The sequence below is a fragment of the Phascolarctos cinereus genome, unplaced genomic scaffold (genome assembly GCF_003287225.1).
Source record: "Phascolarctos cinereus isolate Bilbo 61053 unplaced genomic scaffold, phaCin_HiC Scaffold_4;HRSCAF=312, whole genome shotgun sequence".
Taxonomy (NCBI): Eukaryota; Metazoa; Chordata; class Mammalia; order Diprotodontia; family Phascolarctidae; genus Phascolarctos; species Phascolarctos cinereus.
In genome coordinates this window covers 247,172,744-247,191,891 of record NW_027555847.1, presented here as the reverse complement: position 1 = coordinate 247,191,891, position 19,148 = coordinate 247,172,744, and the positions used below count along the sequence as shown (strand labels likewise).

The following is a 19,148-nucleotide window of genomic DNA, read 5'->3' as shown; positions in this document are numbered from 1 at the left end:
GACCAGGAACCTATGTCCTTCCAGGTCCTCTTGCAACCTTTTGACTGAGGCCAAGTTTTACAGAATAAATCCTTTCATTAAGGGGATTTGTTCTTTGAAGTTTGGATTCAGTCAAAGGGTTGCACTTGAGGAACTAGAGGGCCATATGTGGCCTCGAGGACACAGATTCCCCACCCCTCACAGGGTCTCTCAGGTAGTTATGTGTCAGCTGGAAGATTGGAACCCAGTTCTCAGACTTCACATCCAATTTCCCAATGTACCACAGTATAGATAGATCCAAAATTGATTTCTTCTTTGGCTTCTCTTTGGTATTTTTCCCATTCCCCTTATGTTTTAAATCTGGTGATAACGGAATAACAATAATAATAATTAGCATTTATACAGGTTATCCCAAAAATCTTAGTGCAGTTTCAAGTAATTGAAACACTGCATGAAACTTTAAAGTTTGCAAATAAATGTTACCTCATTTGAGCTTCACAGCAGCCGTATTAGGTAGGTGTTGTTATTATCTCCATTGTACAGATGGGTAAACTGAGGCCAAGAGCCGTTAAATGAGTCGCCCAGGGTCACATAACAAGGAACTGTCTGAGTTCAAATTTGAAGTCAGGTCTCTACTTGACTTCGACTCTCTTAACTATGCCTCCTAGTTTCAGGAATTTCAGAAAACAAAACACAAAAAACAAACCTTCTTTTAACGTTTTAATTTTCTTTTGGCGGAGGGATATTTTTTTTGAGGGGTTAGTAAACCAACGAAAAAAAAAAAAGATGAAAGTAACTGCCAACCAACGCCTAAAAGCCCTCACGTGGCTTTTCAGCAAGGCAGTAGCTGGATGCTGGGGAGCCACGGGACCTTATGGAGCCAATGGGAGAGCGCAGAAGGGGCATGCGCGCTGCCCCTGAAGCCCCACCCCTTCCAAGCCCCGCTTCCCACTCCGCCTCGTGGCTGTAGTTGGTGTGGCTCGTAGCTCGGTGGCTGTCTGGTTAGTGTCTGGCCTAAGTGCCTCTGCTCCCCCTCCCCCACTTCTCCTTTCCCTTCTTGACTTTTCCCCCCAACCCCCTTTTTTTGTTTTGTTTTTTACATTTTCAGTGAGGTTCAGTTATGGTTTGTTTTTTTTTTCCCCGTCCCCTGAGGGTTTCTCTTCTTGTAACTCCCGTCAACTGAGAAGAGTGGGGGTTGGGGTGGGGGAGGGGAGGAGGGCAGGAACCCCTGGGGGGTCCGGGGGGTGCTGGAAGGCGCCCTAGCACTGAAAGGGGGGGCAGGGGAGGGGACACCCTGGTTTCATTTGGAGGAATGAATTCCCTCTGTCTGGGGAAGGGAGCAGCCTCATCCTTCATCAGTTGTCTGAAAAGGGGAGGCCTTGGTAAAGAAAATACATTTTATAGCTTCTCAATATACGTAAGTGGGTACTGGCAAGCCGGAGGAAGCTAATAAAAATCCAATAGCCCAATATTACATTTGTATATAGAGTAAATTTTATGGTAAAATTTCCCTCAAATATTTCAAGTTTATTTGCCCAATCAAGCTGTTGATTATACAATTGATTAATAAGTATTAAGGCACTTTCCATATGCCAAGCACTGTTCTAGGTGATGGGGATAGGGCTGAGGTGAATTCAAACCAAAAACATGATACCTTGCCTTAAGGAGTATATAGTTGAGTAGGAGTGGGGCTGGTGAGGTATATATTTACACGTGGAAATAGACACAAAAATAATTATCAAAGAAAGACAAATAATTATCAAAGGTAAGTGGAATGCAAGTTCTTGAGGGCAGTGCCTGTTTATTTTGTTTGTGTTTCACTAGGGCCGTAACAGACTGCCTTGCACATAGTAGGATCTTAAATATATGTTAAATTGAATTATCAAAGTTTTTCATTCTAATTTTACCGTGACTATAACCATTACATATGCACTGTTATGTTAGGAAAGAGATAGTTATGACTTCTTCATTGTTACTTTAGTTTTCTTAGGACTATGAGGTTAGTGTATTTTCTAAGGAAGTTGATTTTCTGCTTGATCTTGGGTGAACTTTGGGGGGAGAAATGGCTAAAAGATACCTTTTTGGTAGGTTAATATTGCCTGTGGAAACATTTGGCAGGCTTTTGCTTGGAGGTTCAGTAATCATTTTAGTTGGCAAAATGGGACAAATTTTGTTTATGCAAATGTTGCTAGGTCTTGTAGGAGAGGTGGTGGAGCTAACATTTTGTTTACTGTGATTTTGAAAACCTGATTCACAGTGAAAAATAAGGCAAAATAAAAGTTTATATATTTTTTCTTTCCCCCCCTTCTCCTAAGCCATTATTATAGAAGCATTAAATTGTAGGAGCACCTTTGAGGCCTTACAGTTTTTCCCAGGAGAAATCTGTGGCTTCCTGGCAAAACAAAGGAAACAAGAGAATACAATCTCTCTCTCTTTCTCTTTCCATAGTATGAGTATTGCAGCCTTTTTCTCTTCTACATACAGATTATTTTGAATCAAACTTGAAGGTATGTATACCTTTCCTTTACTACTCTAGTCTCTGCAGAAGAAAACTGTAGGGGAAAAGCAGGAAGTCCTAAAAATAGAGAAACTAATCTGGCTAGTGCTGGCTTCTAAATTTCAGTTTTTCTTTGTAGTTGATTCATTTTAATCTTTATTTCTCCTAAAAATGATAGGGTTGGGGTGGTAATAAATCACAGAATGTTGATTTTTTAAAATATATATGAATTGCAGTTGCAAGTGTGAGAAATTAGGGGGCTCTTTAAAAGTCTTCAGTGTAAATATAAAGTAAAAGAAAATGAATGTGAAAGAACTTTACTATCCCTGCAGGGACTTAGGAAAATTTTTGTCATTATTTATGTATTTGAGGTAAATTGATTTCCCAAGCATATTTAGTAGAGCAGCTGTTGAGTGATATGATTTGCTTTTGGTCCTAGGTGTAAGCATCTGATAGAATTCCCTGGTTACTGAAAACTTTGTTGTTATTGAAGGTTTTTTTTTTTAAACTTTAAAAGTCTCTAGGAGATATTTATATGAACACTTAAAACTTGGATAGGGAAGCCCACTTAGAGAATTTAGCTAAAGTTATTGATTATCAGCATTATATTGGATTGCTTGGAGTTATTGGTTTGATAAAGGTCTTTTTGTGCTGTTTAAATAACATTTTGGAATGTTTTATTCTAGTTAAAATTGCTTGTACAGGAAGAGATGAGCATTTTTCATTATGGCAACAAATATTTTCAGGGGGTTGTTGAGCAATTTTGTGGGTGGATACATCTGTGTACTTGGTCTCTGAGGGAGCCATCTGCTACAGCTTTAACTTAAATGATATAGTGATCACCTACATCCCTTTGCAAAAACTGCTTTGATGGGATTTGCCACAGTTTTCAAAAATGTCAACCACTTTTCAGTTAGCAAGTGTGGGAACTAGTGATGGTATTAGAGGATAAGAGGAAGATGAATGTAACAAACCTCCTCTGTGACTTTTAGTGAAAACATTTTGACCATCTTAGAGACCATTAATTTAAAATTCTAATTTTAAAAATTAACTTTCAGAGCATTTCCTTGGGGTTACTATGTAGATCTAATTGATATAACCTAATTTATTCCAAGCAATGTAATTCATTGAATACTAGACACTAGTAGAAGCTAACTTTTGGGTTAGAATTTATCCTTGCAACTTCTCTTGTTTGGTTAGATCGTTAACAGCTTCATGCGTGGTCAAAGATCCCTCCTTCTCCACAGTTCTTTGGTATTTACAATTCAATATGCAAATTGTTGAGGAATGTAACCAGGGGACTGGTTCAGGAGTAGCCTCGTAATTTCTCTGCCTTGTCAGCAGCTTTACGATGCTGTGGGTCTAAGCTTGAGTTAGGGAGAAAGAAGACAAGCACTTAAAAAGATAGCATAAGAAAGGAACTCTGTGAAGTATCAGTTCATTCAGAGGTTTTGAACCAAGGTAATTGGGAGAAAGATAGTACTATTGACAAAAATGTTTGGAGGCAAAATTGTTTTGGGAGGATAGCTAAATGCAAAAATGGAAATGTCTGGCAGGAAATTAGAGGTTTTAGACTGGAGCTCAGGTGAGAAATCAGGGCTACAAAAGTACAATTTAAAGTCAGTCCCTTAAAGTTGAAGCCATGAGAGTGAGTTCTGCTCATATTTAGCAGATGAGAAGAAGTGCAGTGAGCAAAGGAGACTGAAGACACTACCTTTCTGGTAGAGAGTCACTAGAAATCTTTGAGAGAGAGGAGTATCAGAGTGGTGTGGGTGGAGGCCAGATTGTAGAAGCTTAAGGAGTGAGTATATGATGTGGAAATAGAGATAGTGAGTCCCAAGCACGCTTTTTGAGAACTAGTGATTAAAAACAAAGGAAAAAAATAGTATGCTAGCTCAAGTTAGTAATATATAAATTATCTCTCTAATATAATGTTACCAAGTTCATAATATTTTAATATGTTACTTTTGTGAAATTTTTTTTTAGTGATCAGAAATGAGTGCACCATCTGAACTTGATAATGAAAAAAACAGTTCCACTCAACATGCAGATTCAAGTTTTCCTGAGAGAGACTGTCAAATTGGACAGAAGCAACTGGTATGAAATTAGAGTTTTATTAGTGTTATACAGGAATTCTTTATCTCATGTAACCTTAACTATAGATTTCTCTTGAATTTAATATATCTGTCATTAAGATTTTAAGCACTTACTGTGTGCCAGGCATTGTGCTAATGAAATGGCAAGCCCACACTTTTTTCTTCTGACAGCTGTAGGCTGCTAGAGATTGCCTTCCTTGCAATCTCTTCCTATCCACATGACTGCAGCAGATCCTGCTACTGCCTCTAATCTAGTTCCTTTCTTCTTTAACCTTAGGAGTCCCTTCCTCAGATAATAGAAGTCCTCCAGTGTCTTGGAGCTTGGCAAGTCCCTATTCCCACTTCCCAGGAGGTGGTGGTGGTAAAAGAAGAGCTTTACCAGGGCTACCTTGTGGGAAGAAAGACAGGCACCGGATGTCCCAAATTGAAATTCTGAGTGTATTTCCTCAAATAAACATTGTTATGTATTTCAGAGCATTATGGAGTTCCAAACTGTAGGTACATTGTGGGTTTAATGAGCTTTTTGTGGCCTGGTTTGAGAACTTAACCCTACTTTGTAACATTATTCCTGTGGGAAAATGGGGTTTGAGTTCTAAAACATTGACTTGAAAACAATCTTTTGGAATATAACTTGTTAGTGATTTAGGAATTTCCTGCATAGTGACGCCAAGTAGCACATAATCTAGGAACATCATTAATTCAGTATTGCTTTGGATTAGAGACAAACTAGATGTTCTAGTCCAGACCTGACTCAGGCCTGTCTGGTGGTACAGGTTTGGGATTGCAATGTAAAGAGACACTTGTAGGCCATTTTTTTCTTCCTTAACGAAAAGGAAGTTTACTTAGCAGAAGCATAGAAAGGATGTTCATCAAGGATGCAACATTGATTCAGTTGGGCATAGCTTCCTTGCCTTGGCGTTTGCTATGGTGGCTTGCAGGTCAGAAGCCTGTGTTGAGTCTAAGAAAAAAGCCACTGACTCCCGTGCTGGATTTTGTACTCAGGCAATCAGGAAACTATATTGGTGGTTCAAGCTTCAGTCCTCTGTACTAATTAAATCTCTGTGATAGTTTCAGTTCCTTTTAAGGAAAAACTGGCCTCTCCTGTAGGAGGTGTGCTACATTTAAGTACACTGAAGCATCAGAAACAAAACACTTTAGGTGATATCATTTAGGGAGATTAGCTAGATGTATTCCAAGATTCCTTTTAGTTTTGATTCTTTGATTTTATACAATATAATATTGGAACTGAAATAAAACTTTTAATTTCTAGTCCAGTGCAATAAAATGCTTTCTAAAATATTTATATATTCGTGTTTTTTAAAATAATGATCTCATATATTTTTAGAGTACTATACTATAGAGTACTATATACAGTACACTGATGTGATTTTAAAAAGTAATGTTTGTGACTTTAGTGGCCGTATCTACAAGTAGACCAGATTTAGACATTATGGTAGTCATAAGTTTTTTTTTAAGCCAGAGCAAAAAGAAACCTAATTAGTTTTAGACTGAGTTACTATAACAAGCCGTATTTTAATGGTGTGTATGATTTTATTCCCAATTTATTTAATGAATATCCCTTGTTAGTTTCTCTTCTATTGAAGATAAAGGTCAAACTAAATTTTGTTGTGCTTAGTTTGATATTCTTTCTTAATATTCCTCAAAATAGCATTCTTTCTACTTCAGTGTTTAAAATAGTCTTACAAATACTTGGATTTCTTTTCCTTTGTTAATATGTAACTTAAAAGCTAAAAATCCAATAATCTTTACCTGAGCAATGGTTTTAGTTTGATCAAATGACCAGTTTAAGTGACAATTTTCTTGTTTTCTGAGTCGTGTAGAGTAAATCCTTTAAGTTTGTCCATCATTTGAGTTGTATTCTGTGGGTCCATATACTTCAAATCCACATCAATTTTTGATAAGGGTGGTGCTGGTTGGATAAAATAGGCAGGCTATAAAACCTTTCTAGGATTGGGGGTGGGGTGATAGATTTTGAGTTCTCTATTGTGAATACCTTGCCCACTGAGGTACTTTACTGCCAGCTTACAGTTTATATAATGTTTGATTAGTGCTTAGACATCTGATAATGGTTCAGCTATATATTTGGACTATTTTCACCTCGAGGTTAGTGAGAATTCTAAAACCTAGCTGTGAATTCTGGGAATTGTAGCCCCAGAGAAACTTCTTTTGCCTTGTGAGAAAATGATACTATTGCCGTTTCAAAGGCAGGGCTGGACTTTCTGCCATACCTGGAGTTTTTCCTGCTGTAAGAGAGGAGAGCAGATGGCAGCCAAGGAGGGGAAGTCTGCCACTGGCTCCAATTCATGATGGTTTCCCTCCCTCCCCTGTTGGGAGGAGAACCATCTGTCTATGACTACAATTCCAAGAATTCACAGTTTTGTTTTTAGACCTTTTCCTGTTCCACAGGGACATCAGTCCAAACACCTGGTTATATTTGGAAACATATACTGCTCTACTACCTATTATAGGCACCTGATGTTGAGCCCTGGTTCATATTTGATCCTTTCAACAAGCATGAAGTGCCTACTGTGGGCCAGGCTCTATTTTAGGTAGTGGGGCCACAAAGACAAAAACAAACCAGTCCTTGTCTTCCAGGACATTACAGTAAGGGGGAAACAACGTGAATGTAGAAAATTAAGTGCAAAATATGCGCAAAATTATTTGTGGGGAGCCACTAGCCATTGAGGGGGTCAAGAAAGACTTCTGCTGGAGTAGGTGGCACTTGACCTGAGCTCTGAAGGAAGCCAGGGGATTGATTCTAAGAGGAAGAAGTGAGGAGGCTCAGGGAACCGATAGCCTGTGCAAAAAACAATGGAGACAGAAGATGAAAGATCAAGTGTAGGCAGCATGGTGTAGTGCTGGACTTCATGTCAGGAAGACCAGGTTTCAGATCATGTTTCAAGAACTTACTAGCTGTGTGTCACTTCACCTCTCTGTGCCTCAGTTTCCTTATCTGTAAAATAAGGGAGGTTGGGCATTAGCTTTAAATCTAAGATCCTGTGATAAGTAGGACAGTTTGGTTTGAAGTAGAGTGCATGATGAGGAATAATGTGTAATCAGCATTGAAAGATAGGCTGAAATAAGATTGTGAAGGGCTTTAAATGTGGAACAAAAGAGTATGTATTGATTTTGGAGGCAATAGGAGCCATTGGAGTTTTTTGAGCAGAGAAGTGACATGGTCACACCTATGCTTTAAGAATATTAATTTGCTATCTGTGTGGAGGATGAATTGGAGCAGGGGTGAAATTGGATGTTGGGAGACCAATTAGAAGACTATTGCAACAGTCCAGGTGAGAGTGGTGAGGCCTTGAACTAGGCTGTGTAAGTGAAGAGAAAGGGATAAATGTAAGAGATACTGTGGAGGTTAGCAGTTCTTGTTTACAGCATAAGGATTTTTTCTTCTGTCATGGGAGTATTTAGCTACATTAAGACCTTTTAAAAATAAAAAAAAGTACATAGAGTTCAAAGGTCTTAAGAGTTTATGTATTTCTAACAATGACAAGAATTAACTTCTTGAAAAATTGAAACACTCTTTGGAGTTTGGTATATAAAACATCTATATATTTCATGCCATTATGGAGTTTGGTATATAAAACAACTATATATTTCATGCCATTATGCCAATATGAATAATACAATTTGAGCAAAAATAAAACAATATGAAACTATAAAGCTGTAGTTACTAACAAGTCTTATTTGTTTTATAGCAACAAATAGAGCGACAATTAAAATCCTTAGCATTTCAAAACCCAGGACCTCAGGTTGCAGACTTCAATCCTGAAACCAGAGAGCAGAAAAAGAAGGCCCACATGTCAAAGATGAATGAGTATTTTTCTGTGAACAAGTAAGATAATAATTTACTATATAAGAATAGGGGATTGTGGAATGAGTTTCCTTTACATAAGATTTGTAATTTGGGAGTTTTTTTGGTTTGTGATTTATGAAAAAAGCTTTTTAAAATTACATTAGTACCCCATTTATCCGGAGGTCAGGCTTGTGGAATCCTCAATCATCTGGAATACAGCCAAGAAGCAGGAAGTTAGTAAAAAAAGGTCTTTGAGCCTTTGTAATGCAGTAATACCTCTATTAAAGGAACTGTGTTACAATTACATATTTTGTGGTTAGAAACTTCATTATCAGAGATGATATAGAGAAGGCCTAGCATCGGGAGGAAGAATAGCTTTCTGGTGTATGTTCTATAGGGCAAGGAAGGCTCTAGAGTCTGGAAGAAGGTGATGGTGAAGAAAGAAAAGCATCTCTGCCCCTAGCCACTCCCAAGAATAGCCTTCCTCTGGGGTAGCACAGAATTGCTTCTTGTCCTTTTGGCTAAGATCAAGTAGAACATGTGTTTAATGTGTTTAAATCTTCTGGCTTTGCCCAGGTATTGGACATCTTTAAGATCCCTTCCAGCTGTTAAAAAAGAGTATACAGGAAGTGGAGTTTGAGTTCTGAAGATTTCTCTTCTGCCTCCCCTCTCTCCAGTTGAATAGTATGATTTTTGGGGATCTCTTTTCTTCGCCTGTTTCTTATGCATTTGCATAAAATAACCTTATATACTTATTGATACCTGAAATTCCTTAACGAGGGGATAGAACATTTTATTTCACAATTAAAGAAATATGATGGTTAAGTTAACAATACTGGTTACTATTGACAGACTTATTCATAACAAAGTAAGAGTCAGTCAATAAGCTAAATACTGCTGTCAGGTCTTTACCTATTTTAAGGGGAAAGAGATGAAGAAAGGAGGAAAGCATTAGGCACTGTAAGTAGAGGGGAGGTAGAGGCCTTACCACTTAGAAGAGAGTACTCCAGACAAAGGAGGAACTAGACAGTTTTGCTAAAGTCCATTTCTATTTTTGACCAATGTGGAATGAGCAAATACAGGTTTTATAGAGGTACTTTTGTTATGCTGATATAAGGCATATCATCTTCACAATATTAATGAAGTTTTTTCAAATAAGGAATTATTTTTATGAAAGCTTTCTCTGTTAATAGAAGTATCATGAGCTATTACAAATCCAATGCACTAAAGCTCTTATACTCTGTACGAAAATACAGTGCTATTTATATACAATTCTAACAGTCTTGGCTTTCTGATTTCTCAGACCACAACATATTAAAAGCAATTTAAAAAGCTGAGGATTACAAGAGTCAGATGATCTTGACAGCAGAAGTGATGCCCAACATCAGGAGAGGTCATAGAAAAAACTGTCATATTACATCTTTGCATGATAATTTATATTCCTGAATCATCAAGAAAGGGCTTAATTAAGTTTAATATCCATTATTTTAGAAAATAGGTATGTGTATAATGCGTTTTAGAAAGATTTCCATCCAAATCTTTTTTTTTAAATTGGAAATTGAAGGTGTAAATTTAAGCTATCTTTTTGAATAATTCCCTTAAATGGAACACCTAGTTCTTCAACAGTGCCGGATAAATGAGGTGTTACTGTATGTGACTAATTGAGTAAGTTATTTTCTTTCTTGTTGATAGTTCAAGTTGATTTGGATTTTCTTTGGTATCACTGTTAAATTGTATACAGAAATTTTGTTATGTTTAACCACAATGCTATTAGCACAGTGTGAAGAGAATTTTTAAAAATGAAGTTTACCTAGAGATAACTCACTTTAAATATTGAAAACAAAGTGAACTATATTCATGATTTTCCTTGCAGAGTGATGAAGAAATATGACAAGAATGGCCGGCTGATTTGTAATGGTGTAGACTTATGTGACTGCCTGGAGAAGAACTGCTTAGGTTGCTTCTATCCATGTCCCAAATGTAACTCAAACAAATGTGGACCAGAGTGCCGCTGTAATAGAAAATGGGTCTATGATGATATTGTAACTGAGACTGGTGATGTTATTAGCACAGTGCCATTTTTTGTTCCTGACTGAGGCCTTTGTGAGAAGATTTGTGCTTAATAGGAAGTTATTGCCTCAACTCTTTTCATTTTGTCTTTCCAAAATGTCTGATTAATATGAAAAAAATAATTTCATTGTGGTGAACGATCAAAAAAGCACCTCTCCTTAGATGTGCTAATTCAGGTTTTCCTCAGTTACAGTTTTCTAAACTTTAAGATGTTCCAAACGCCAAAAAGAAAACATTTTCTTACGCATAATGGAATGGAATAATTTAATTTCTTTCTCATTTTCTTTATAGTTTTGTTTGTCACGAGGTCCAGTGCAGAAATTGTCTTGAGATTTAAAAATTTGCATATTATTTGGACTATTTTCCATAAACAAAAATTTATCTTTTATTCAAATAGAATAAGAAGTAGTAACTCTTAGTTTCTAAAGCCAAAAGCCCAATGGCTTTCACTTTGCAACTACTACTTGAAAGTGAAAACAAAAAACAAAACCAAGAAAATGTGAGTTGTGTTTTAAAAGCATGTTTTATATGTTTCAAGCTATATAGTATATTAATAAGTAGTTTCTTGTAAGACATAGTATGTAACTAAGGACTTGACTGAAATACTTTTTTTTCCCTCGTGCTGTTGAGGGTATTGTGGAAATTTTTCTGAGTTTCTTTTGTCTTTTAGATATCACCATCTTCTGTGTGTTCTGAGTTACAGTAAAGTTAAGGTTATGAGGAATAGGAATAGAGTGATTAGATAGAAGTTATTAAAGTCATAATATTTAGACTAAATAAATTATACTTCTATGATGTGTGTGCTGTTTGTAGTTTTTTTTCCCCCCTGCATGAAGAGGTTCTGAAACTTTACTTTCTGTCTAACCAGTGTGAACCAGGGCAGCTGCCTGAAGCTTCATGACATTTTATAACTTTTAACCGTATTACTTTGTAAAGTAACACCATATTCATAGCAATAATTCCATGCCTACCAAGTTGTTGCAGGATGAGTAGCTAATGCAGAGGCTTGTGTTGCTTTTTCATTGCTTGGTTCTTCAGGGTTCAATGTGATTTGTTGTAGATTGCTGTATTTAAAAGAAGGAAGAAAAATGCAAAGGTGTCAAAGCCAGACCCTTTAAGGTGTTCATTGGTAATATACAGATTTGTAATAGGTGAAAATCATTATTAAAAGTAACTCCAGGGAGTATGTAATGTAGAATCATAGGATTTTAGAACTAGAAGCATTTTTCAAAACGATCTGCTTTCATTCACTCATTTTACAGACAATGAAACGGGTACAGAAAGATGAAGCAGCTTTCTTAAGGTCGTAAAGCTAATTCATGGTCGAATGCAGAATACTAGAATGAAGGCTCCTGGCTCCCAGTTGAATGCTTTTCCACTATACTATTAGTTGTACTCTTTCCATATCTGGAAAAAATAGATTTCAAATAAGTAAAATTTTTAAAAACCCTCCCTCTTCTCACCTCTTGTCATTGAAAATGACCTTTGTGCTTTTTTTAGGTGAAGAATATAGTACACTTTTATTTTACTTTCCAAAGAGCAAAATTTAAGCAAATAGAATATGTACTATTACGTGCACATATTTTATACCTTTTTTTTAATATAGAAACGTAGGTAAGGTGCTGAAAAAACATTTCCGGGGGAAAGAGATGCAGTTCCTTTTATTGAAGATTTTCCCTTCTGGAGTCAAACTTGATTCAGTGCATTAAGTTTCAGGTACAGGGGCAGCTAGGTGGTGCAGTGCATAGAGCTCCGGCCTTGGAGTCAGGAGGACCTGAGTTCAAATCCAGCCTCAGACCCTTGACACTTAGCTGTGACCCCCCCCCCAAAAAGTTTCAAGTATGAAGTAAATATTAAGAAAACGATTTATATAAATTGAGAGACTTCTTTTGCAAGCCTGTGGTTCTTGTTAGATAAAGTGGAAAAAAATCTGACTGTGAATAAAACACTTAGGTTATTTGCACTATATTCAGATTAACAAGAACTCCAGTGATATTATCTGATTACATTAACTGAGGAAATTAGGCTGTCAGTATAATCTCTAATTGATTTTTTCCCCTCTGCTACTTGGCTATCTTTCAAGACTGTTAGTGTGTCTCATGAATATGTATAAAAGTATCTAGGAGTTTTATTAAGTGTCAGAATCAAAACTCTAGGAACACATGATGTGGTTTAGACCTGTGTATGCTACTGTGCTGGTATAAGTATATGCTCATATGTGCCCATTTCACAGCTCTAACTAGGAGCCTCAGGAGCTTAACCATTGCAGCTTTGTCTCAAGGGATGAAGTTTAGAGGGTGCCAAGTAATACCACCTGACAATGCTTCAACAATATAGAAAAACCTCTGAGTAATCCAGGGAATACTTCCTTCCAGGAGGGCTTAGTCCTTCTGCAGCATAGAACCTTGTGGTGCCCTGGGACACCTTCCCTGGGGCCATGATCCAAGGGAACTTTGCTATTTCCTCTTTCTCCAGTAGTTATAATTCCACTGCACTCTACTAGGTATAATTCTGGTACATGTGAGTTCATGCTAATTTCCAACCCAGGAAGGTCATATCACAAGCCACATAAGCTTTAGTGATAAGCTTTTCCAATTTAATATTGAACAATTGAATTTCCTGATCTGTTAAATGAGGTGGTTGTTCCTCAAATTCTCAGCATTAGAAAAATAAAATGTTTGAAGAGGCAGCATGGTGGAGTGGAACAAAGGATGGATTAGTGTCATAGGAACTTGGTTTTTAAATCCTTGCTTTGTTATTTATTATCTTTATGTTAAGCAAATTACTTAATCTTCCTGGGCCTAACTTTCCTCATTAGTAAAGTGAAAGGATTGAACTAGATCAGGGCTTCTTAAACTTTTTCCACTCATGACCCCTTTTCCCATTTTGGCAGAGTTCATTGGCGTTGTGTGGCCTGAAGGGCATGGCCAGTGCAAAGTGTGAATGCTTTGTGTTCAGAGCCAAGGCTGCGGTGAGGTTGTGTAATGCAGCATGGACAAGTGCTGCCAGAAACACCTCGGATTCATTTCATGTTTGATTTTGAATTAATTTTTGGTCATTGTGCATTCAGAAACCTTTTACTTTGCCAATTTTTTCGAGATCCCATATGGGATCTCCACCCACAGTTTAAGAAGTACTGATTAAACTCTAAATCTATGATCCTGTGAGCCATTATGATTTATTTATACTATCTTCTTTTATTAGCTATAACAAATTGCTGCATTTTAAAAAAATAAAACCTTAAGCTTAGGAAAGTTTCTGTAGTATTGTGCAAGAGCAATGGCTTGGGAGTCATGAATCCTTAGTTTAAGAATTCATGTCCCTGCTCTGTCACTAACTTGTTGTATGACTTTGGCCAATTCACTACACATCTCTGGATTTCAGTTTCTTCATTTGTAAAACAACTGGGGTAGATTAAATCACCTCAAAATTCCCCTCTTACTTGAAAGTTCTGGGATCTCATGCAGATGCAGAACTTTGAATCTGTCTGTGGAGAAATTGACTTCATTTTTCTAATTACTATCTATTACATTTTTACAACATAAACGCTCTTGAAATGCTACTGAGTTTGTGGAAACACTAAATTATAATGCTAGAATGGCTTTACCAGTATTTACATAAAGGTTCTATTCACTTTAACTTTTAATGTATACAATTTCCTCTTGACAAGTTTAATAGCACAAAATGCCACCCTTTCCACTTCAGCACTGAAACAGGAACATTAAAGAGAAAAATTGACATGATTGCTTCAATAATTGAAGCTATTTTCATGATTCTAAAGTTGGTTTTGATGAGGAAGATATCCCTTGTGTGAATTTTAAGTTTTTTAGTATCTGGCTATCTAGGCAGTAGCTACTGTCCTGTATACTGGAAATCAGATTGGGAGAAAGATGGTTATCCTTAACTATACTTTGTCTATCTGCATATTTTTTGCTTCTGCCACCACCATTCTTTGTTCTGTAGTCATAAAAATTGTTGTGGTTCAGTCATTTTTCAGTCATGTTCAGGTATTTTTCAGTCAGGACTAACTCTTCATGACTCCATTTTGGGTTTTCTTGGCAAAGATACTGGAATGGTTTGCCACTTCATTCTCCAGCTCATTTTACAGATGAGGAAACTGAGGCAAACAGGGTTAAGTGACTTGCCTAGGAGCAGCTAGGTGGTGCAGTGGATAGAGCACCGGCCCTGTAGTCTGAAGGACCTGAGTTCAAATGCAGCCTCAGATGCATAACACTCACTAGCTGTGTGACTGGGCAAGTCACTTAACCTCAATTGCCTCACCATAAACAAACCAACAAATAAATAAAGTGACCTGCCCAGTATCTTGAGTCTTCCCGACTCCAGGATTATACCACCTAGCTGCAGTTATAAAATTCTATAACTGGATTTAACTACCTGGCTATGAAGGCAGAAAATAAATTATGATGGCAGTTTAATTGTAGAAGTGTCTAGACTAATTTTTCTAAGGGGTCTAGGGCAAGGAGACAGAGCTGAGATTCATAGAAACTGGCTCTTTTTAATCCCTACTTCCCCACCATAGATTCTGTGAAAATTGTGCCTAGAATCCATCTTGTTGCTAGATCTTTTTAGCCTCACCCACATTGAGTTGGGGATAAAGTCATCCAAATCTTGGTGGTCCTCTGGTTTTATTTTTATATGAAGGTGAGGACCAATATTAAAGGAGGCGGCCTAGGTTCATGTATCTGCTTGTATAAGGAAGCTAGTAGTGGCAGAAATTGGAGTCTATAAAGTGAGAATTTTATGAGACAGGTTTTTTTTTTCCAGAAGAGATTGGGAAAGGCATAATTAGACAGCAGTTTGAAAAAGATTTGGCTATTTTAGTGCATTGCAAGCTCAATAGCAGTCAGTAGTGTGATGTGGCAGCCAGAAAAGCTAATGTAATTTTGGGCTGCATCGAGAGGCATAGCTTCCAGCTCTCTCTGTCCTCTGCCCTGATCAGATCACATCTAGCATATTGTGTTTAGTTCTGGGCATACAGTTTTTAAGAAGGACATTGTTAAGTTAGAGGGTGACCAGGATGGGGATGAGCTTTGAGGCCATCTCAGATCAAGATTGGCTAAAGAAACTGCAGATACTTAGTCTGGAGAGGAAAAGATCTGGGGGAGACTTGTTAGCTGCCTTCAAGAGTTGTTATGCAAAAGAGGGATTAGATATATTTGACTCCAGGTGTTAGCCCCAGGAGCATTGGACAGAAATTGCAGAGTTAAACTGAGGCTTGATATCAGGAAAAACTTTCCAACAGTTAAGGCTCTCCAAAAGTTGAATGAGTTGCCTGAGGTGGTAGTGGTTTCTCTCATTGGAGGTCTCCAGGTGGAGAGTAGATGGCCACCTTTTCTGTATGTTACAGAGGAGATTCTTTTGGGACATGGGTTTGACTAGATGGCCACTGAAAGCTTTTCCAAATTTAAAATTACGCAACTTTGGCGTGTTTAGATTATTTTCTTTTTTTATTACAAACCAAACAAACATTTTATCATCAACAAACATGGACATTTCAACTTACAAAGATTGGAAATCAATCAACATTTACTAATTGCCTACTATGTGCCAGGCATAGAGCTAAGTGCTGGGGATACAAAAAGAGGCAAAAGACAGTCCCTGCCCTCAAGGAGCTTACAGTATAATGAAAGAGATGACATACAAGCAAATATATACAAAGCAAGCCACATTCAGGATAAATATGAACTAATTAACAGAGGGAAGGCACTAGAAAGGGCCTGAGGAAGGCTTCCTACTGTGGGAGATGGGATTTTGGTTGGGACTTAAAAGGGAGCCAGGGAGGTCAGTAGTCAGAACAGAAGAGGGAAAATGTTCCAGGCATGGAGGATAACCAGAGAAAATGCTCGGAGCTGAGAGAATACTGTTCATGGACCAACCAGGATGTCTACGTTACTGGATCGAAGAGTATGTGTCTGAGAGTAAGGTATAAGAAGATTCTATATGAAACTGTGAACTTCTGTTACATAGTTTTTGGTTTTAACATGTATGTTAAATTTCTGAAAGACATCATGGCATAATAGATAGTTGGTCTCAGAGCTAAGGAGACTTAGGTTCAAGTTCTACCTCTGACACATACTGATGTGTGACTGAGCAAGTTATTTGACTTCTCAGTGTCCTGGCAGCTCTGTAAATTGCAGAGAAGGTGCTGACTAGAATTGTTAGAGCGAATTTCTTTATCTGGGCATTCCCTATAACAATGAATCACAGGTCCAGTCCTCCCTATCTTAAATTTAATCTGGTAGTAACAAAACTGCCCAGCTTGTCTGGGTCCCTTTAATGAACTTTCTTCTGCTTTCTTTTGTGTAGTTTTAAAAATGTCTCACCAAAGCTTTTCTTTTTCTTCACATTTTGTTACTACTTACCAGCTCTTACTACTTACCAGCTCGTCCTTCCCCCTAAGTAGAAGCCCTCCCTTGTAATAAGTGTAGTCAAACAAACAAACAAAACACATCAACACAATGGAGCTATCTGAAAACGCAGGTCTTATTCTGTACTTCCAGACCATCATACTGCTGCCAAGAAATGGGAAGTATCCATCAGTTTTCTGTAGTCATAATTGGTCAACACATTGATCAGAGTTCTGAAGTCTTTCAAAGCTATTTTCTATTACAGTGCTGTGGCAATTGTAGAAATTGTACTTCCTGGTTCTTATCACTTCATTCTGCATCAGCTCACATAAGCCTCTGTTTTTCTGAATGTGTTAAATTCATAATTTTTATGACATACTAATATTCAATTACATTAATCTACCAAAATTTGCTCAGCCATTCCCCAATCGATAACCCACTTTGTTTCTAGTTCATTGTTACAACAAAAAAGCTCTGCTGTAAATATTTTTGTATATGAGTCTTTTTTTAACTCTTTGAATATACCTAATAGTATTGCTGGGTCTTTGGATATGCTCAGTTTAGTGACAGAATTTTTTTGGACTACTTCCTGATGTTTCTTTATTTTCTTAACTTACCCTAATAATCTTGGCTTCCAATATTATCATTCCACCAAAACTGCTCTCTCCAAAGTTACTAATGATCTCTTAGTTGCTAAATCCAGTGGCCTTTTCTCAATCCTCATTCTCCTTATCTTTGACACTGGTGATCACTCTCTCTGATACTGTCTTCTCTCTAGATTTTTGAGACACCAGCTTCTGCTTCTCTTCCAACCTCTCTGTGCCTTCTCTTTCTCCTTTGTGGCATCCTCCAAATCATGCTCAGGGTTCTGTCCTGGGCCCTTTCTTCCTCTATACTACTTCACTTGGAGCTTCCATAGATTTAATTACCATCTCTATTCTGATGATTCAAAAATCTACTTATCCTGCCCCCAACCTCTCTGTTGACCTTCAGTCTCTCATCTCCAACTGCGTTTCAGACATCTTGAACTCAATATGTCGAAAATAGAAGTCATTATCTTTCCACTAAGGCTTTCCCTCCCTCCTACCTTCCTTAACTGTAGAGGAGATCACCATCCTCCCAGTCCCTCAGGCTTACAACCTAGGAGTCATCCTGGATTTCTTACTATCTCTCACTCTCCATATCCAGTCTATTGCAAAAGCCTGTCCATTTCACCTTTGCAACATATTTCATATATGGTCCCTTCTCTGACTTGTCATTACCCGGGTGCAGGTCCTCATCACCTCACACCTGGACCATTCCAACAGCTTGCTAGTGCCTCTGCCTGCCTCAAGTCTTTCCTCCTTCTGATCCATTCTGCATTTTCAGCTACTAAACCTATTTTCGTAAAGCGCAAGTCGGATCATGTCACCCCCTCCCCCCCAAAAAACCAAACAAACCCCAAACTCAAAACAAAACTCCAGTGGCTTCCTATAGTCTGCAGGAACAGATACAAAATGCTCCGTTTGGTATTCAAGGCCTTTCATAACTTACTTTCCTTCCTATCTTTTCAGTTTTCTTAAATCTTATTTTTCAACATATACTCCTCGATCCAGTGACCCTGGCCTCCTTGCTGATCCACGAATAAAGCACATCCCCAGCTCCGACATTTTCTCCCCACGCCTAGAATTCTCTTCCTCTTCCCCTCGGACTACTGACCTCCCTGGCTCCCTTTAAATGCCACCTTCTACAGGAAGCCTTCCACAAGTTCTCTTAATTCCGGTGGCTTCCCTCGTGTTTATTTCCTATTTTTCCGGCTTTGTATTTGTTTGCTTGCATGTTGTCTTCTCGTTAGATTGTAATCTCCTTGAGGGCTGAGACCGTCTTTTGCCTAGTTTTGTGTCATCTTCGCTTAGCACAGTGCGTGGAGCACAGGTGGTTATTAAATGCTGGTTGACTTGACCACTCAGGTCCTACTCAGACCTGGGGTCAGGATTGGAGGTTGAGCAAGAGGCATACTTTTCGTAGTCCCCAAGACTAACCTCCATAATCAGATTCTCTTTCTACGTGGGATAAAACGATCTGGCCAAGTTCCGGGAATTTCACTACCTGGCCTCCAGGTGATAGATTTTTGACCTGAGATAACTTAGGCTACCCCCACTCTTCACCCAAAGTCGGAAAGGCGGGGGGGAGAGAGCAGCAGCCAATCGGCTGCTCAAAGCTGAGGCAGCGGACCCGCCTTGCAGAGCTCCCGGAACAAGGCCGACCAATCCTCGCGGTCCGATTCCCAGAGGAAGGCGGGGATTGGTTCTGCCTGCGTCCCGTCTCTGGCT

At 38.2% G+C, this 19,148-nt stretch overlaps 1 protein-coding gene across 2 annotated transcripts; it reads left to right on the top strand.

Moving 5' to 3' along the window:
• Nucleotides 1-869: 869 nt before the first annotated feature.
• ARL14EPL (ARF like GTPase 14 effector protein like) lies at nt 870-11,267 on the top strand. Of its 2 annotated transcripts, XM_020967370.2 has the most exons (5): nt 872-980; nt 2,428-2,486; nt 4,463-4,573; nt 8,301-8,437; nt 10,272-11,267. In XM_020967370.2, the coding sequence occupies exons 3-5, from the start codon at nt 4,472-4,474 to the stop codon at nt 10,492-10,494; spliced, it is 462 nt and encodes a 153-aa protein (XP_020823029.1). In that variant the 5' UTR covers nt 872-980; nt 2,428-2,486; nt 4,463-4,471; the 3' UTR covers nt 10,495-11,267. The 2 variants fall into 2 exon arrangements, with proteins under 2 accessions (XP_020823030.1, XP_020823029.1); XM_020967371.2 differs by lacking the exon at nt 2,428-2,486 and having other exon boundaries at nt 870-980.
• The last annotated feature ends 7,881 nt before the right edge of the window (nt 11,268-19,148 follow it).

Coding starts and splice junctions, on each gene's coding strand:
- ARL14EPL (XM_020967371.2), top strand. CDS start 4,472: ATGAGTGCACCATCTGAACTTGATAATGAAAAAAACAGTTCCACTCAA. Junction 4,574..8,300: donor AAATTGGACAGAAGCAACTG/GTATGAAATTAG, acceptor TTTGTTTTATAG/CAACAAATAGAGCGACAATT. Junction 8,438..10,271: donor GAGTATTTTTCTGTGAACAA/GTAAGATAATAA, acceptor TTTTCCTTGCAG/AGTGATGAAGAAATATGACA.